Here is a 16,526-nt window from a genome sequence, read left to right as displayed (position 1 = left end):
GTGTGGACGATAGTATGTTATGCGTCTCACTGTGCGTAAGAGTTTCACAAAGGGAAAGAACTATTAAGAAACTCGGAAATTGCGTATTAGAATCTTACCTAAGAAAGTGATTGAATAAATCAGCATGAAATTACTAGCTTTATTTCGCTATTGACAGTTCAGTATATTTGCTTTACAATTGCCAGTGTTGTAAGTGTTAAGTTTAAAAGAATATACACTTTTTATGGCACACTTGAAGGATGATAAAGTTGGAAGACTTCGAATGTTTTGGTTCCAGCTGACAAAGCTTGTAATAGCAATGTCTTTATTTGTAAGGTTCATTATTATAACTGTATTTTAAACGAACTTGGCATTAATTCCACTTTTGGCAATCGTACTTATACTCCAACTGCCCTTTCAAAAGATGAAATTCTTCAAGACCAGTTTTAGACATATTTGATATCTCAGTCAATGGGTCCGATGAATATGAGTTACCGTACCTATACTGGATTTCTAAACTTCATAAAAACCCTTTACAAACAAAAATACATTGCTGGATCCAGTAAGTGTTCTACCAAGCGTACTGTGCCACTACATATGCCAGAAGTGGTGTAAATCAAATGTGGATTCTAAAACACTCTAAGGAACTTTTAGTAAATTTGAAATAACAAAACTTTTCTCAAATCAACAACATCAAAACGTATGACTTTTCAACGCTTTACACGACTATTTCTCACAGTAAATTAAAGACTAGATTATTTGACATCAGAGACAGTTGCTTCTTCAACAACAATGGCAAACAGAAAGATTCATATCTAGTGATCAGTCATCCAAAAAAAAAATACTTTGTTAAACACCACTCTGATTTTACGCACAAGTACTCTGAAGTTGAAATAAAAATATGCCCTATATCTTGATCAGGTAAACGGAGTTATCCGTAGTCCAAATCAGTTTGCCAAGAACGGCCTAACAATCGGTATGAAACACGTCAGACATAATTTTATCTAATGAAAGGTTGTATTGATAAACTAGATCGTTATAACGACCATAGAATTTGCGAAATGCTGACTTCTATCGAGACTGTTGAAACCCCTGCACCATCAAGTTGTTTGTCAGTGGCCTGCCTCAATTTAAAAACTGACCATACGCAGAACAAGCTCTTGCGTATCGAATCAGTTGAGAGATATAAACACTATATGCAGGTTATAATGGAATATTGCTACATAAATATGGGAAGTTGACGAGGGAAAAGTTGAAATCATCCCGTTTTTCAAAAAGTTGAGTTGTTAGTTTGCCGTTAATATTTACGTTCCATAAAATATTTAATTATGAAGCAGGACAGGACGACGTTGGTGTCTTTTATTTCGAGTTCACAGGGATAAATCGAATTAACATATGAATGAAAATTATTACTGTTAATAGATGGAACGTCGTCGATATATCTAAATGTCGAATTGAAGGCCATATCAAGAGATTGTTTCTTCTCACGTAGAAGGTTTTTTTTAAAATTCTGCTTCATAGGAATATAAAATCAGGTCACCTAACAAAGGAGCACAATTCGTGTCCATGGGAATTCCAACAGACTGTTGGAAGATCTGATCACCAAAGACTACGAAGATATTGTCAATGAGGAAATCTTGTACCATCAACTTGCTTGTCAATAGCCTGCTTCGATTTGCCTCATGTGATGGTATAGCCGTACAAACTCCGGTGCCGAAGAACAAAAGTGTTACAGGTCGGTATTACCGAGATGTTATACTAAAAAAGCTCAAGAAATATTATCATAAACGATGCCCTGTGTCAGGATTTAGGTATGTTCGTCTACTTCATGATAATGCTCCATCACATAAATCTGAGCTTGTGAAACACTTTTTGAAGTCGGAGAAGGTTACCAACTTGCCACACCCACCATGCTATTCAGATCTATCCCCATGCGACGTTTTCCTTTTTTCCAAAAGTTCTTATCTGGTCGTCATTACAAGTCCCGACAAACCCTTGGCTCAGCCATCAGTCAGTGTCTCAGAGGTCTACCTAAATCAGCGTACCGTGACGCATTTCAGATTGAAAATACGTATTTCAAACCGCGGAGAATACTTTGAAGGGATGTAATGTTCATTTCACTATTTGAGTCGAATGCTTTCGAGATATCGTACAATACACATTACATATCGAACAGCCATCGTATTGTGTAGAATGAAAGGTGAAGATAACGAACAGTGATAAAACAAATTTGTGTATTTTTCTTCTTATAGCTAAGGTATCTCATCCAAGCTCGTTATAGAGTATTGATCTATGTGACATAAATATCAGAATAATGACAAAATCTTTCAAATACAAATACGCATTCAACCTAAACAAACGAGACTTCTGTCTGAAAGCAATTAAGCAAATGAAATATAATTTTATGGTCGTGATCATGTTTCTTTATTACATTGATAGTAATAATGATGATCAATACTCTAGTATATAAAACTCTTAAGATTTTTAATTACTTTAATGTTGCATATCTGATATTAAGTATTTTGAAAACTTCTTCTCATCAATTTCCATTCTTTCCTTGATAGTTTTTTTTTCTACACTTTCAAATTTTGTATGGCTCCATCACTGAATGCTGGGATAACTTGGGTTTACTGAAATCTTTTTTTAGAAATTTAATCTTTCACTTCCTTCCTTGATCAAATTTTCAACAGTTTTTATCTCTTCCCTTTCCTTGTTTTATGCTGCATCGAAGTGTTATCTTTATCTTTTGAAATCATTCGTATTTGTTCCCTTTTTTTGTCTCTGAACTTCGTCTGCTAACTTTCTCCTCCTTGATTGTTCAGCTGTTTCTTTCTCTTCCTTAGGTCGACTTTTGTGTGCCCCATGAACATTTCTCCCTGCCTGAAGCATCTATTTAGAAACAGTTACATTAATATGTACAGAACCAGCAGTTAAAAAAAAACACCAAAATCTTTGGCTCTTCTCAGACCAATCATTATTTATCCTGGTAGGCTGGTTCTCTCTGGGTGACTGTATTTTTATGGTCAGACACAGGTCTTTCTACAGAATGTACCTTTAATTTCCTTTGAAAGCAAGTTCTACTTCTCATCATATGGTGAAAACTTTGTTCCATTAATCATCTATTCCTTTATATTCCGCATGTCACTTCTCTCCTACCTGAAACCAGTCACATGGTACATTTTCAGCTTGATGTGCTTTTCATTCATCTATTACAAAATTTCTTGATTCTCCTTAACAACATGTGAAAGCAATCTATAGCAATTCTACCAACAGATCTAACACCTTTATCCTCACCCCCTAACATTTGGATGCAAACATGTAAGATCCTTGATCAACTCATTGTTCAGTGCCATTTTGTTCTGTAGGTATTTGGTGACATTTCATTTCTAGGTAGTTGTGATTGATTCTTCCCAAGTAAGATTTTTTCAGGTAATCTTCGGTTCCACAGTCTTTAGTGGTACATGTAAGATTTCTTCCAGGTAAAGTTCAGTTCCACATTCTCAATTAATTTAGTGCTAACAGATTCTCAGAATTTTGACCAGGTCAGATGAACCTTTTCTGGGGAAGAATCTTGCTTCATGAAGCGTCCCATTAGGAGGAAAGGATTTCCTTCAGTTCATCATGTGATATATGAACACGTGGATCTTCAGTTTGAAACGTTTTTAAAAATCGAATAAAAACTAGGGCAAATAGTTTTGTATCTGTCATTCTTTTCTAGTAGATTCTCAATATAGCGCCTTTTGGTGTATTCTGGCAAAAAACTCGAGAAAATATTTACAAATATCGGTAGGCTTCCATTTGTTTAATATTATTTCTAATGCTCCAAAAAGGGTGTGCCATCTTCTTGGGATATGTCTGAGAAAAGACGACTATCATCAAGCTGACACTCTTCCTGGATTTCTAGATAGTACGCCCTCTTACAGGGTGATCTCTAGAATTTATTTTATGCATTGATATTGTACGCACTACATGTAAGTCCCTGTCGAAATATATTGTGCATGATATGAACACACATGGTAACATAGGATCCCTCTATCTCGATCAGGTAAACAGAGTAATCCGTAGTCAAACTTAATACGTAAAGAATGGCTTAACAATTGATATGAAACACGTCAAACTGCATTCGATCTAACGACATGTTGTATTTACAAACAAGATCATTACAAGGACTATATAATTTGCGAAATGCTGAATTCAAACGAGACTGTTTAGAACCTTGTAGCATCAACTTGTTTGTCAGTAGCTTGTCTCGTGTGTGGAATCAGATGAGAGACGCAAACACTATATGCAGGTAATAATGGAACGTTGCTACATGAATATGAAAAGCTGACCATGGAGAACTGAAGTCATCCCGTTTGTCATAAAGTTGAGTTGTTAGCTTGTCACTAATATGTGTTCAATGAAATTGAAATATCCAAATATGAAACAGATATTGATGACTCTGAGGTGTCTTTCATTTCGAGTTCACTGAGATATATCGAATCGAATTACCGGTATGAATGAAAATGAATAAAACGTCGTCAATACATATAATGACGAATAAAGGCCACATCAAGAGATTTTTCTTCTTATGTAGAATATACATACGAATATAAAAACAGGTCATCTAATAAAGGAGCACAATTCATGTCCATGGGAATTCCAACAGATTGTTGGAAGTTCTGATTACCAAATACCACGTAGATATTGTCAATGAGGAACTCCAGCATCTTTTTAACATCAACTTCAGAGTACTTGTGCACAGAATCAGAGTGGCGTTTAACAAAGTACTGTTTTGAAAGACAGATAACAAGATATGAATAAACAGATGTCCATGATGTCAAAATGCCTAGTCTTTAATTCATCGTGAGGAATGGTCGTATAAAGTTTGAAAAGCCATACGTTTTGATGCTGTTAATTTGGGGAAAGTTTTGTGATTCAACTATAAGTTCTTCAGAATTTTTTTAGATTCCACATTTGACTTACACCACTTATCCCATATGTTGGGTCGCATATGTTGTGGTACAATATGTCCCAAGTTTCATCTAAAAAGGAGTTAACATTTTCGTGAGGAGCAAATATAGGGGCATGGCAGAACATGTACTGGATCCTGCAATGCATCCAAAGAATATCTGCGCATTTGATCAGCAATTGCGGGTTGCAATTTCAAGTTTTTAGAACCTCTATAGGATTGTCCCTCAGACATAGCTGTATCAACATTATTTGTGGAAGAAAAACGTGAAACGTTTTCCTAGTTTTGTACTTGAATGCTGATTGTATTTTTCACCTTAAACATGTTTCTTAATTTGAGAAAATATACTGTTTAAAATTGAACTTGTTACAGGTGACACAAATTGCAGTAGATTGACACTCATTTTGGCACCAAGATCCGATCTTATTTCTATAATCATCTTTTAGTAACCAATATGTCAGAAAAGTTATTTCCCCGTGGTGTTGCATATTTTTAAGTATTTCTGTTCAGCCTTGCAGCTACATGTAAAGAACTGTAAATACCATTTACTATTCAAGATGTCCAATTAATATTAAAAATATTCAAGAGTGGCTGTTGCTTTATTTTAGCTTTCATGTATTTCCCTAAATTCATTTTTCCATTCAATTTGATTATTTCATTACAATTAAATACTGAAATGAATTCACAATTATTTGTAATAGAACTGAAATTCTATCGGACTATCTTGATACTCATAAGGCAATGTGTTTCTATTCAAAATAAAGTAGCAGTCAAATATCCCTCAGTTAATCTCTAGTATTCCAAACTTACCTTGGTGAACTTTGAATATCCGCTAAAGTTTCTTTAAAACTGTCTTGGCATCCTGTTGCTGCAGTCAATCATCAAGACGTGGTTGTTGTGTACATGAAATGATAGAGAGAAACCAGTCATATACAAATATCTAATTACTGGCTATCAATGGGTAAAGTACAGTGTCATTTTACAATACTTTTGGTTGTTTTCAAAGGGGAGGTACACAGAAAAACACTACATTTTGAATATTTGACCACTTAATTATAATTTACCGGTTTAGGGCAAATATAGGGGTAAAAACATTTCAGGCTGAAATATACTAGGGATTACAAGACATTGCTAATAAAATAATAGGAGTTTTATAGAAATAGAGAGCCGCTTCAAGGCCTGGGTAAGGAACCGGGGACACATTCCAATTCTTACAACTGAAGAGCTTTAGAAGTTTATTTGCTAGGTGTTGAGGAATATATACAGGATAATTTATTTGCTAGATGTTGAGGGATATACAGGATAACTTATTTGCTAGATGTTGAGGGATATACAGGATAATTTATTTGCTAGGTGTTGAGGGATGTATACAGGATAATTTATTTGCTAGGTGTTGAGGGATATACAGGATAATTTATTTGCTAGGTGTTGAGGGATGTATACAGGATAATTTATTTGCTAGGTGTTGATGATATACAGGATAATTTATTTGCTAGATGTTGAGGGATATACAGGATAACTTATTTGCTAGATGTTGAGGGATATACAGGATAATTTATTTGCTAGATGTTGAGGGATATACAGGATAATTTATTTGCTAGGTTTGAGGGATATACAGGATAATTTATTTGCTAGATGTTGAGGGATATACAGGATAATTTATTTGCTAGGTGTTGAGGGATGTATACAGGATAATTTATTTGCTAGGTGTTGAGGGATATACAGGATAATTTATTTGCTAGGTGTTGAGGAATGTATACAGGATAATTTATTTGCTAGATGTTGAGGGATATACAGGATAATTTATTTGCTAGGTGTTGAGGGATGTATACAGGATAATTTATTTGCTAGATGTTGAGGGATATACAGGATAATTTATTTGCTAGGTGTTGAGGGATGTATACAGGATAATTTATTTGCTAGGTGTTGATGATATACAGGATAATTTATTTGCTAGATGTTGAGGATATACTGGATAACTTATTTGCTAGGTGTTGAGGAATATATACAGGATAATTTATTTGCTAGGTTTGAGGGATATACAGGATAATTTATTTGCTAGGTGTTGAGAGATATTCAGGATAACTTATTTGCTAGGTGTTGAGGATGCACAGGATAATTTATTTGCTAGGTGTTGAGGAATATTCAGGATAATTTATTTGCTAGGTGTTGAGAGATATATACAGGATAATTTATTTGCTAGGTGTTGAGGATATACAAGATAATTTATTTGCTAGGTGTTGAGGAATATACAGGATAACATATTTGCTCTAGGTGTTGAGGATATACAGGATAACTTATTTGCTGTAGGTGTTGAGGAATATATCCAGGATAATTAATTTGCTATGTGTTGAGAGATATCTAGAAAAATCAATTTGCTAGGTGTAAAGGGATATCCAGGATAATTAATTTACTAGGTGTATAGGGATATCCAGGATAATTTATTTGCTAGGTGTATAGGAATATCCAGGATAACTTATTTGCTAGGTGTTGAGGATATACAGGATAATTTATTTGCTAGGTGTATAGGGATATCCATGATAATTTATTTGCTATATGTTGAGGGATATTCAGGATAACTTATTTGTTCTAGGTGTTGAGGATATACAGGATAATTTATTTGCTAGGTGCCGAGGGATATACAAGATAATTTATTTGTTAGGTGTTGAGGATATACAGGATAACTTATTTGCTAGGTGTTGAGGGATATACAGGATAATTTATTTGCTAGGTGTTGAGGATATACAGGATAACTTATTTGCTAGGTGTTCAGGGATATACAGGATAATTTATTTGCTAGGTGTTGAGAGATATATACAGGATAATTTATTTGCTAGGTTTGAGGGATATACAAGATAATTCATTTGCTAGGTGTATAGGGATATCCAGGATAATTTATTTGCTAAGTGTTGAGGATATCCAGGATAATTCATTTGCTAGGTGTATAGGGATATCCAGGATAATTTATTTGCTAGGTGTATAGGGATATCCAGGATAATTTATTTGCTAGGTGCCGAGGGATATACAAGATAATTTATTTGCTAGGTGTTGAGGATATACAGGATAACTTATTTGCTAGGTGTTGAGGGATATACAGGATAATTTATTTGCTAGGTGTTGAGAGATATATACAGGATAATTTATTTGCTAGGTTTGAGGGATATACAGGATAATTTATTTGCTAGGTGTATAGGAATATCCAGGATAATTTATTTGCTAAGTGTTGAGGATATCCAAGATAATTCATTTGCTAGGTGTATAGGGATATCCAGGATAATTTATTTGCTAGGTGTTGAGGGATATACAGGATAATTTATTTGCTAGATGTTGAAGATATACAGAATAACTTATTTGCTAGGTGTTGAGGGATATATACAGGATAATTTATTTGCTAGGTGTTGAAAATATACAGTATAATTTATTTGCTAGGTGTTGAGAATATCCAAGATAACTTTTATTTGTTAGGTGTTGAGGATATACAGGATAATTTATTTGCTAGGTGTTGAGGATATACAGGATAATTTATTTGCTAGGTGTTGAGGATACACAGGATAATTTATTTGCTGTAGGTGTTGAGAGATATTCAGGATAACTTATTTGCTAGGTGTTGAGGATGCACAGGATTACTTATTTGCTAGGTGTTGAGGGATATTCAGGATAACTTATTTGCTCTAGGTGTTGAGGATATATAGGATAATTTATTTGCTGTAGATGTTGAGGGATATTCAGGATAACTTATTTGCTCTAGGTTTTGAGGATATCCAGGATAATTTATTTGCTAGGTGTTGAGGGATATTCAGGATAATTTATTTGCTAGGTGTTGAGGGATATTCAGGATAACTTATTTGCTCTAGGTGTTGAGGATATACAGGATAATTTATTTGCTAGGTGTATAGGAATATCCAGGATAATTTATTTGCTAGGTGTTGAGGGATATACAGGATAATTTATTTGCTAGGTGTTGAGGGATATATACAGGATAATTTATTTGCTAGGTGTTGAAGATATACAGGATAATTTATTTGCTAGGTGTTGAAGATATACAGGATAATTTATTTGCTAGGTGTATAGGAATATCCAGGATAATTTATTTGCTAGGTGTTGAAGATATACAGGATAATTTATTTGCTAGGTGTATAGGAATATCCAGGATAATTTATTTGCTAGGTGTTGAAGATATACAGTATAATTTATTTGCTAGGTGTTGAAGATATACAGGATAATTTATTTGCTAGGTGTATAGGAATATCCAGGATAATTTATTTGCTAGGTGTTGAGGGATATACAGGATAATTCATTTGCTAGGTGTTGAGGGATATACAGGATAACTGATTTGCTAGGTGATGAGGATACACAGGATAATTTATTTGCTGTAGGTGTTGAGGATACACAGGATAATTTATTTGCTAGGTGTTGAAGATATACAGTATAATTTATTTGCTAGGTGTTTAGGATATCCAAGATAATTTATTTGCTAGGTGTTGAGGATATCCAGGATAATTTATTTGCTAGGTGTTGAGGATATACAGGATAATTTATTTGCTAGGTGTTGAGGGATATACAGGATAATTTATTTGCTAGGTGTTGAGGATACACAGGATAATTTATTTGCTAGGTGTTGAAGATATACAGTATAATTTATTTGCTAGGTGTTTAGGATATCCAAGATAATTTATTTGCTAGGTGTTGAGGATATCCAAGATAACCTATTTGCTAGGTGTTGAGGATATCCAGGATAATTTATTTGCTAGGTGCTGGGGATATTCAGGATAGCTTATTTGCAAGGTGTTGAGGATACACAGGATAATTTATTTGCTGTAGGTGTTGAGAGATATTCAGGATAACTTATTTGCTAGGTGATGAGGATACACAGGATAATTTATTTGCTAGGTGCTGGGGGATATTCAGGATAGCTTATTTGCTAGGTGTTGAGGATACACAGGATAATTTATTTGCTGTAGGTGTTGAGAGATATTCAGGATAACTTATTTGCTCTAGGTGTTGAGGATACACAGGATAATTTATTTGCTAGGTGTTGAGGGATATACAGGATAATTTATTTGCTCTAAGTATTCAGGGATATTCAGGATAATTTATTTGCTGTAGATGTTGAGGGATATTCAGGATAACTTATTTGTTCTAGGTGTTGAGGATATACAGGATAATTTATTTGCTAGGTGTTGAGGGATATACAGGATAATTTATTTGCTAGGTGTTGAGGGATATACAGGATAATTTATTTGCTAGGTGTTGAGGGATATACAGGATAATTTATTTGCTAGGTGTTGAGGGATATACAGGATAATTTATTTGCTAGGTGTTGAGGGATATACAGGATAATTTATTTGCTAGGTGTTGAGGGATATACAGGATAATTTATTTGCTGTAGGTGTTGAGGATACACAAGATAACTTATTTGGCCCTCACCATTAGTACCTGAAAGGGATAGGCACCTTGAAATTAGGAAATTTTTATAACCTACTCCCAAATACTTTGCACACTCATTTTGGTTTCAACGAGTATAATATAGTATCTGAGAATTTAAGTTAAAAATGATTAGAAGTTTACGACACCCGACGGTGAGTGTCTCAACGGGAAATCTAAAACAAATGACACTAGACATTGATTAATTTCTTTCTTTTTCATTTACAATTCACAATGGTTGCTTTTTTGGTAAAATCGATAAATGTAGTTGGTATGTACAGCAGTAACATAAGCAAGTTCCCGATAACGATGACGATTTACAAAAACTTCTTCTCCTCTTGTTAAGCTCTTGCTTTGGAAGACGTCACATTTGGAATATGAAATAACCGTCTAACAAAATATATTTGAAAACAAGAGGTTGCTAAAATACAAAGAATTTGAAAAACGGACCAGTACATGACATATGTATTATTTCCGGTCACTAAGTACCAGTCCTTGATGACGTTCATTCGACTAGCCGTCTGATGCAATCGCACTTGGTCTATCGACTTCTGAACTTCTGAAATGGATGTCTGTAAACAAACAATTAATGACAGTGTTATGAGTGGAAACAATACCAAGAACGCTCTTTACATGTAGGTTTTACAGAGATTGCAACATAGATCAGAGGATAAACTATAAGGTACCCATAATTGTTCTACGAAAAATTAATGCGCTCAAAGTCATATTTGCGCGTGTAATATCTTTTATATCACCTTTTCTGTAGTGAAAATTATGAATTTGATTATCCATTGAAAAAAAGATGAATTACTTTTCTGCATGTCGTATTGTGAATTTTTAAGTTACTGTAATTTTTGTATTTACACCCACCCAGTAAATTAAAAAATCACAATATGACATTACTTGTAATGTACAGAAAATCTCTTTCTTGATGCGTAATTTTGCACTTCCCATGGTTATGATCTGTATAATGTATATAAGATTACCGTAAAATTGTGGACCGTTGTGTCCAGTTCCTCTATTTCGCCAATATATTTTTTCCATTCCTCCTCCACAATTGTTACTATGTAAATGTACACTAGCTTCGACAAAAATCTACTGTGAATATTGTGAACACATATTTGAACATTTCCTGTAAAAAAAAGAAGATAGAAATATTGATATTAATTAATGTGTTGTATTAGATCTCGATTAATTAAGCGTAAAACTTTAAATATGAACTATGGGACATAGTGTATGACAAACAAGAGGGTCATGGATCACATCACTCATCTGAGCAGTTCCATTTTCTCCATGTGAAATATTAAATCGCAGTTAAGGCCCTTATTCACAAAACATCTTACGACAAAGGTGAAAAAAATTAGTCTGTCTGATAATCAAATACCGATCACAAGGTCATAAGTATGTATTTAAGTCCATGGATGTACTTTTCATATTAAGAAAATCTATAAGAAATGAAAAATAAAAGAATTACACTGTTCGTAAATTTTAATCTTAGTCGTAAGATATTTTGTGAATAAGGGCACTGAGCCAATTATAACCAAACTTGGCCAAAAACATCCTTGAGTAAAGAGCTTTCAAGTTTGTTCAAATGAAGGGCCATGTCCCCTTTAAAAGGGAGATTATCACAAAAAGGCAAAAATAGGGTGGGGTCATTTAAAAATCTTCTCAAGAACCACTGGGCCAGAAGAGCTGAAATTTACATGAAAGCTTCCGGACATAGTGCAGATTCAAGATTATCAAAACCATGGCCCCCGGGGGTAGGATGGGGCCACAATAGGGGATCAAAGTTTTAATGTATACAAACATATAGGAAAATTCTTTTTAAAAAATTCTTCTCAAGAACCACTGAGCCAGAAAAACTGAAATTTACATGAAAGCTTCCTGGCATAGTGCAGATTCAAGTTTGTTAAAATAAAGCTCCCGGGGGTAGGATGGGACCACAATAGGGGATCAAAGTTTTACCTACAAATATAATGGGGAAATCTTTAAAAATCTTCTTCTTAAAAACCACTAAGCCAGAAAAGCTGAGATTTCAATGAAAGCTTCCTGACATAGTGAAGATTCAAGTTTGTTAAAATCATGGTCCCCGAGGTAGGATGGGGCCACACTAGGGGAACAAAGTTTTAAATAGAAATATATCGGAAGAATCTTTAAAAATCTTCTCAAAAACTACTGGGCCAGAAAAGTGGAAATTTGCATGAAAACTTCCTGACATCGTGCAGATTCAAGTTTGTTAATAGCATGGCCCCCGGGGTAATATGAGGCAACACTAGGGGATCAAAGTTTAACATGCAAATATATAGGGAAAATCTTGAAAAATCTTAATCTCAAGAACCACTGAGCTAGAAAAACTGAGATTTACAAGAAAGCTTCCTGACATAGTGAAGATTCAAGTTTGTAAAACTCATGACCCCTGGGGCTAGGATGGGGCCACAATAGGGGATCAAAGTTTTAAAGACTGATAAATTAAAAAAAATATCTTTAAAAATCTTCTCCTTAATAACCACTGTGTCAAAAAAGTTTACATTTGCACGAAAGCTTCCTGACATAGTGAAGATTCAAATTTTTAAAAAGCATGGCCCCCGGGGATAAGATGGGGTCACAGTAGGGAATCAAAATTTTAGATACAAATATATTGGGGAAAATCATTCAAAACTTCTCCTGAAGAATCACTGGTCCAGAAAAGTTTACAGTTACACGAAAGCTAGCTCCTGACATAGTGCAGATTCAAGTTTGTAAAAATAATGCCCCCCCCCCCCCCCCCCCCCCGAGTAGGTTGGGGCCACAATAGGGTATCAAAGTTTTACATGCGAATTTATAGGAAAAATCTTTAAATATTAGCCAAGGTGAGTGATGTGGCCCATGGGCCTCTTGTTTTGCTTTGACTCCAACCCAATTGTGACAACACTGAAAATTTACAGACATTTGGAGCAAATGTTCCATTAAAATTCCAAGAGCTTAGATTATGTCTAAACGATTGTTGTCAACAAATTTCATTGTATTCAATACAAAATACAATTAAACGTACCAGTGACTGGAGCTATATATTCCATTCTTCCCTCCGATTTATAAATTACTTCTTTGATTGTATTGTCATGACCATCTTTTACAGTGAAGTCTACCATACGATCGCCGCCTCGAAGAACCTGTGAAAAATGGCAATATTGAGAATTCGAGAAAAGCAAACGGCCTGACATTATAACATCAAAATATATACCAAATACTATTTTTTTTTTCACATTTAACATTTGCATTTCAAAACATTTGGGTACTATGAATTCTAAATAAGATTCTAAAAAAATAATTTTTAACGTTAATTTCTAGCATACTAATTCCCTATACTTTGTAAGTTCAGAAACCCCGAACACAAACCTAGACCAGCAACTGCGGGCATAAATGATTAAAGTTTTAAAAAAAGCTCATATCTGAGCACATAAAATATGGGAAATGGTTGCATTGAATCCATAATAAAATGAGCAAATGAATCATATATATATTACCTCGTTTCGCGACAAAAAACGAGGTCGTCATATTTTCCCATACAAAGTCTATAACCTTTTTATTATACACTTTCAATTTCATTTAGAAACTAACAATAATTTATTTTTAACAATTTCTTTATTGGTTTAACTAAGTAAAAGATGAAAAACACGAAAAATTTGAAAATTAACGACGTAGTAATTTGCTTGTGTATTGATTGTGACGCAACGTTTGCGGGCTGGAATGTTTCCGGGCATATATCGTGTGATATATGCCCGCAAACTTTTAAAGAAAAGAAAAGAGATGAAATTGAAAGTATATAATAATAATAATAATAATATATATATATATATATATATATATATATATATATATATATATTATTTATATTGTTTTGCTGTTTTCCGCCACACTTAACAATTTTTTATATACATATTGTTTTGCTGTTTTCCGCCACACTTAACAATTTTTCAGTTATCTGGTGACGCCCAGTTTTTATTGGTGGAAGAGAGAACTGCAACTGGGAAGACCTTCCGAAAGTAAATTGGGTACTTTCTCACATACCGGCGAGTGCGGGATTCGAACCCGCGCCGACAAGAGGTGAGAGGCCGTGTGATTTTAAGAGTATAATATATGTATATATATATATATATATATATATATAGAGAGAGAGAGAGAGAGAGAGAGAGAGAGAGAGAATATGTATCCAACGATGACTAAGTACACATGATCCACATTTAATTAATTACACTTAGCGCTTTCGCCGTGTAGTTCGGCTCTTCAGAGTACTCTTTTTGTAAAACTTGTTACACTCTGAAGAGCCGAACTAAACGGCGAAAGCGCTAAGTGTAATTAATTAAATGTGGATCATGTGTACTTAGTCATCGTTGGATATATTTTTTCTACTTATTACCTATACCATGGACATTTTGTGCAATTTTACTCTCTCTCTCTTTCTCTATATATATACACACACATAGCTGGTGATTTTGGATTGTTTCATCAAGAAAAAACAGAAAACTCCAAATTATCCTCAGTTTCTCGGAAGAATCTACATACTTTTCAAATATACATGAATTGTGTACCGCCGTTATCTTGCATGTGGTGGGGCAATAAATACGATAATATTAAAGTACAGATGTTTCTCATGTGAGTATTGTAGCATGGTCTTTAAATCATGGCATGTTTTTCGTCATCACGCAAAGAACACCTACCTCAAAAGAAGCGTGCAAATTTGCACTTTGTGCAACCCTTTGCACAAAGCACTCCTCCTGGTTTGCCGCGACCTCCACTTTAAACTCGTGCTGAGCACCGGGGAGACCGTCAAAGCTAAATTCATTAGTGTCCTCTCCTAACATTCTCTCCAGTAAGACATTGTGAAATAGATTCCAAAGACATGCAGAAATCAACAAGCCAGATGTAGAGAACATGTTGACATTGTATCAGTAAAACGCCGCGCTTTGTCGTGGAATATTGAGATAATCGATACACATGGTATAGAGACAAGGTTAACACGTCAGCTCTAGATTGTGATTATTTCCAAACGATACTAAATGGCCGGGAGATTCGTCGATAAAAACCCTATTAAGTTGGATTTAGTTTATGTCTCATTCGAGATTTTTTTTTTCACTATCGTACAGAAACGTAACCAGATGTAGGTGAAGTGCCACAAATCTAGACCCACAATATTATACTATTGTTCCGATAACAGCGTGCCACTTTGTTTGATCGGGCGTGGAATTTCACTCAATGATTGGCCGTGTGGTTTCAGTAAAAGTGAGTTTGGATGGTCATGCTATGTAATTCTTTCAAAGTAGCTAAGAAAAAAATTAAAACCTGTGTCAACGAAATCTAGGAGGAACCTTACCCAAAAATGTGCACACTCGATCAAACGAATTGTCATGCTGTTATTGAAACGACAGTTATACACGACGTTGAAGGTCGTAGCTACGAGAGTTCCTACATTTATATACTTATATGTAATAACAAATTGTTTTTTTTTTTAAAATAGAAAATTTTTCTTAGAAACGAATTTATATAAAGGACGAAGATGGTATTTTATGTCAGATACATTGGACTGGTCACTCGCCGCTGAAAAAAAAGTACAATGAAAAGTATGCCGGCATGAGACGCTCCAGTTCATACCCGCATGTATTTTCAGGACTGAAATTCATTTCTTATATTTACATTCTATTTGCATTTCTGTTAAAATTTATCAAGATCCATATGCGCATTATTTACAACTGAAAAAAAAAAATCAATAAAATTTATAATATATTGTAACATACACATAATTCATATTTTCACATGTATTCTGATGTGGGAAAATTATATAGTCGGTCAAAATTAACATTTGGACAAAAAATGTTATATAGGTGAAATTCACTTTTTCCAAGTTTATCATAGTGTATACTAAAATTTCAGTCAACTCACTCACTCACCAACTTCCCCAAAAAAGGCTTCCTACTTCGAAATGAGAAGAAAAAAACCCAAAACAAAAACAAAAAAACCCCAAACAATAAAATGTTTGAGTAGGGGCATTTTTCCAGCTCGGTACGTCAAAAAGGGAAACCTTTATTTTATAGGCCTAAACAGTAAGTGGAAATCGATGTATTTTCAAGTTTACGATATAATTCCAAATGACGTAAAGTACATGTACGTCATTTGAGCGAGATTCGTCATCATTAAA

General features: G+C 34.3%; 1 protein-coding gene across 1 annotated transcript; it reads right to left on the bottom strand.

Moving 5' to 3' along the window:
* Positions 1 to 10,556: 10,556 nt before the first annotated feature.
* Positions 10,557 to 16,393, bottom strand: LOC125677571 (transmembrane emp24 domain-containing protein 5-like). Its single transcript, XM_048915699.2, has 4 exons — positions 15,052 to 16,393; positions 13,386 to 13,503; positions 11,341 to 11,486; positions 10,557 to 10,926 (listed from the first exon to the last, which is right to left on the bottom strand). Exons 1-4 carry the CDS (start codon positions 15,265 to 15,267, stop codon positions 10,696 to 10,698), a joined length of 711 nt encoding a protein of 236 aa, XP_048771656.2. The 5' UTR covers positions 15,268 to 16,393; the 3' UTR covers positions 10,557 to 10,695.
* Positions 16,394 to 16,526: the final 133 nt, after the last annotated feature.

Source organism: Ostrea edulis, chromosome 1, assembly GCF_947568905.1.
Source record: "Ostrea edulis chromosome 1, xbOstEdul1.1, whole genome shotgun sequence".
Classification (NCBI taxonomy): domain Eukaryota; kingdom Metazoa; phylum Mollusca; class Bivalvia; order Ostreida; family Ostreidae; genus Ostrea; species Ostrea edulis.
This window is presented reverse-complemented; position numbering and strand designations above follow the sequence as displayed.

Bases quoted from the DNA above. Each gene is read 5' to 3' on its own strand.
- LOC125677571 (XM_048915699.2), bottom strand. From the start codon at position 15,267: ATGTTCTCTACATCTGGCTTGTTGATTTCTGCATGTCTTTGGAATCTA. The intron at 11,487-13,385 runs GTACGTTTAATT...TTTTTTTTACAG, and splicing joins ATATATAGCTCCAGTCACTG to GAAATGTTCAAATATGTGTT. The intron at 10,927-11,340 runs GTAATCTTATAT...GTTTGTTTACAG, and splicing joins CAACGGTCCACAATTTTACG to ACATCCATTTCAGAAGTTCA.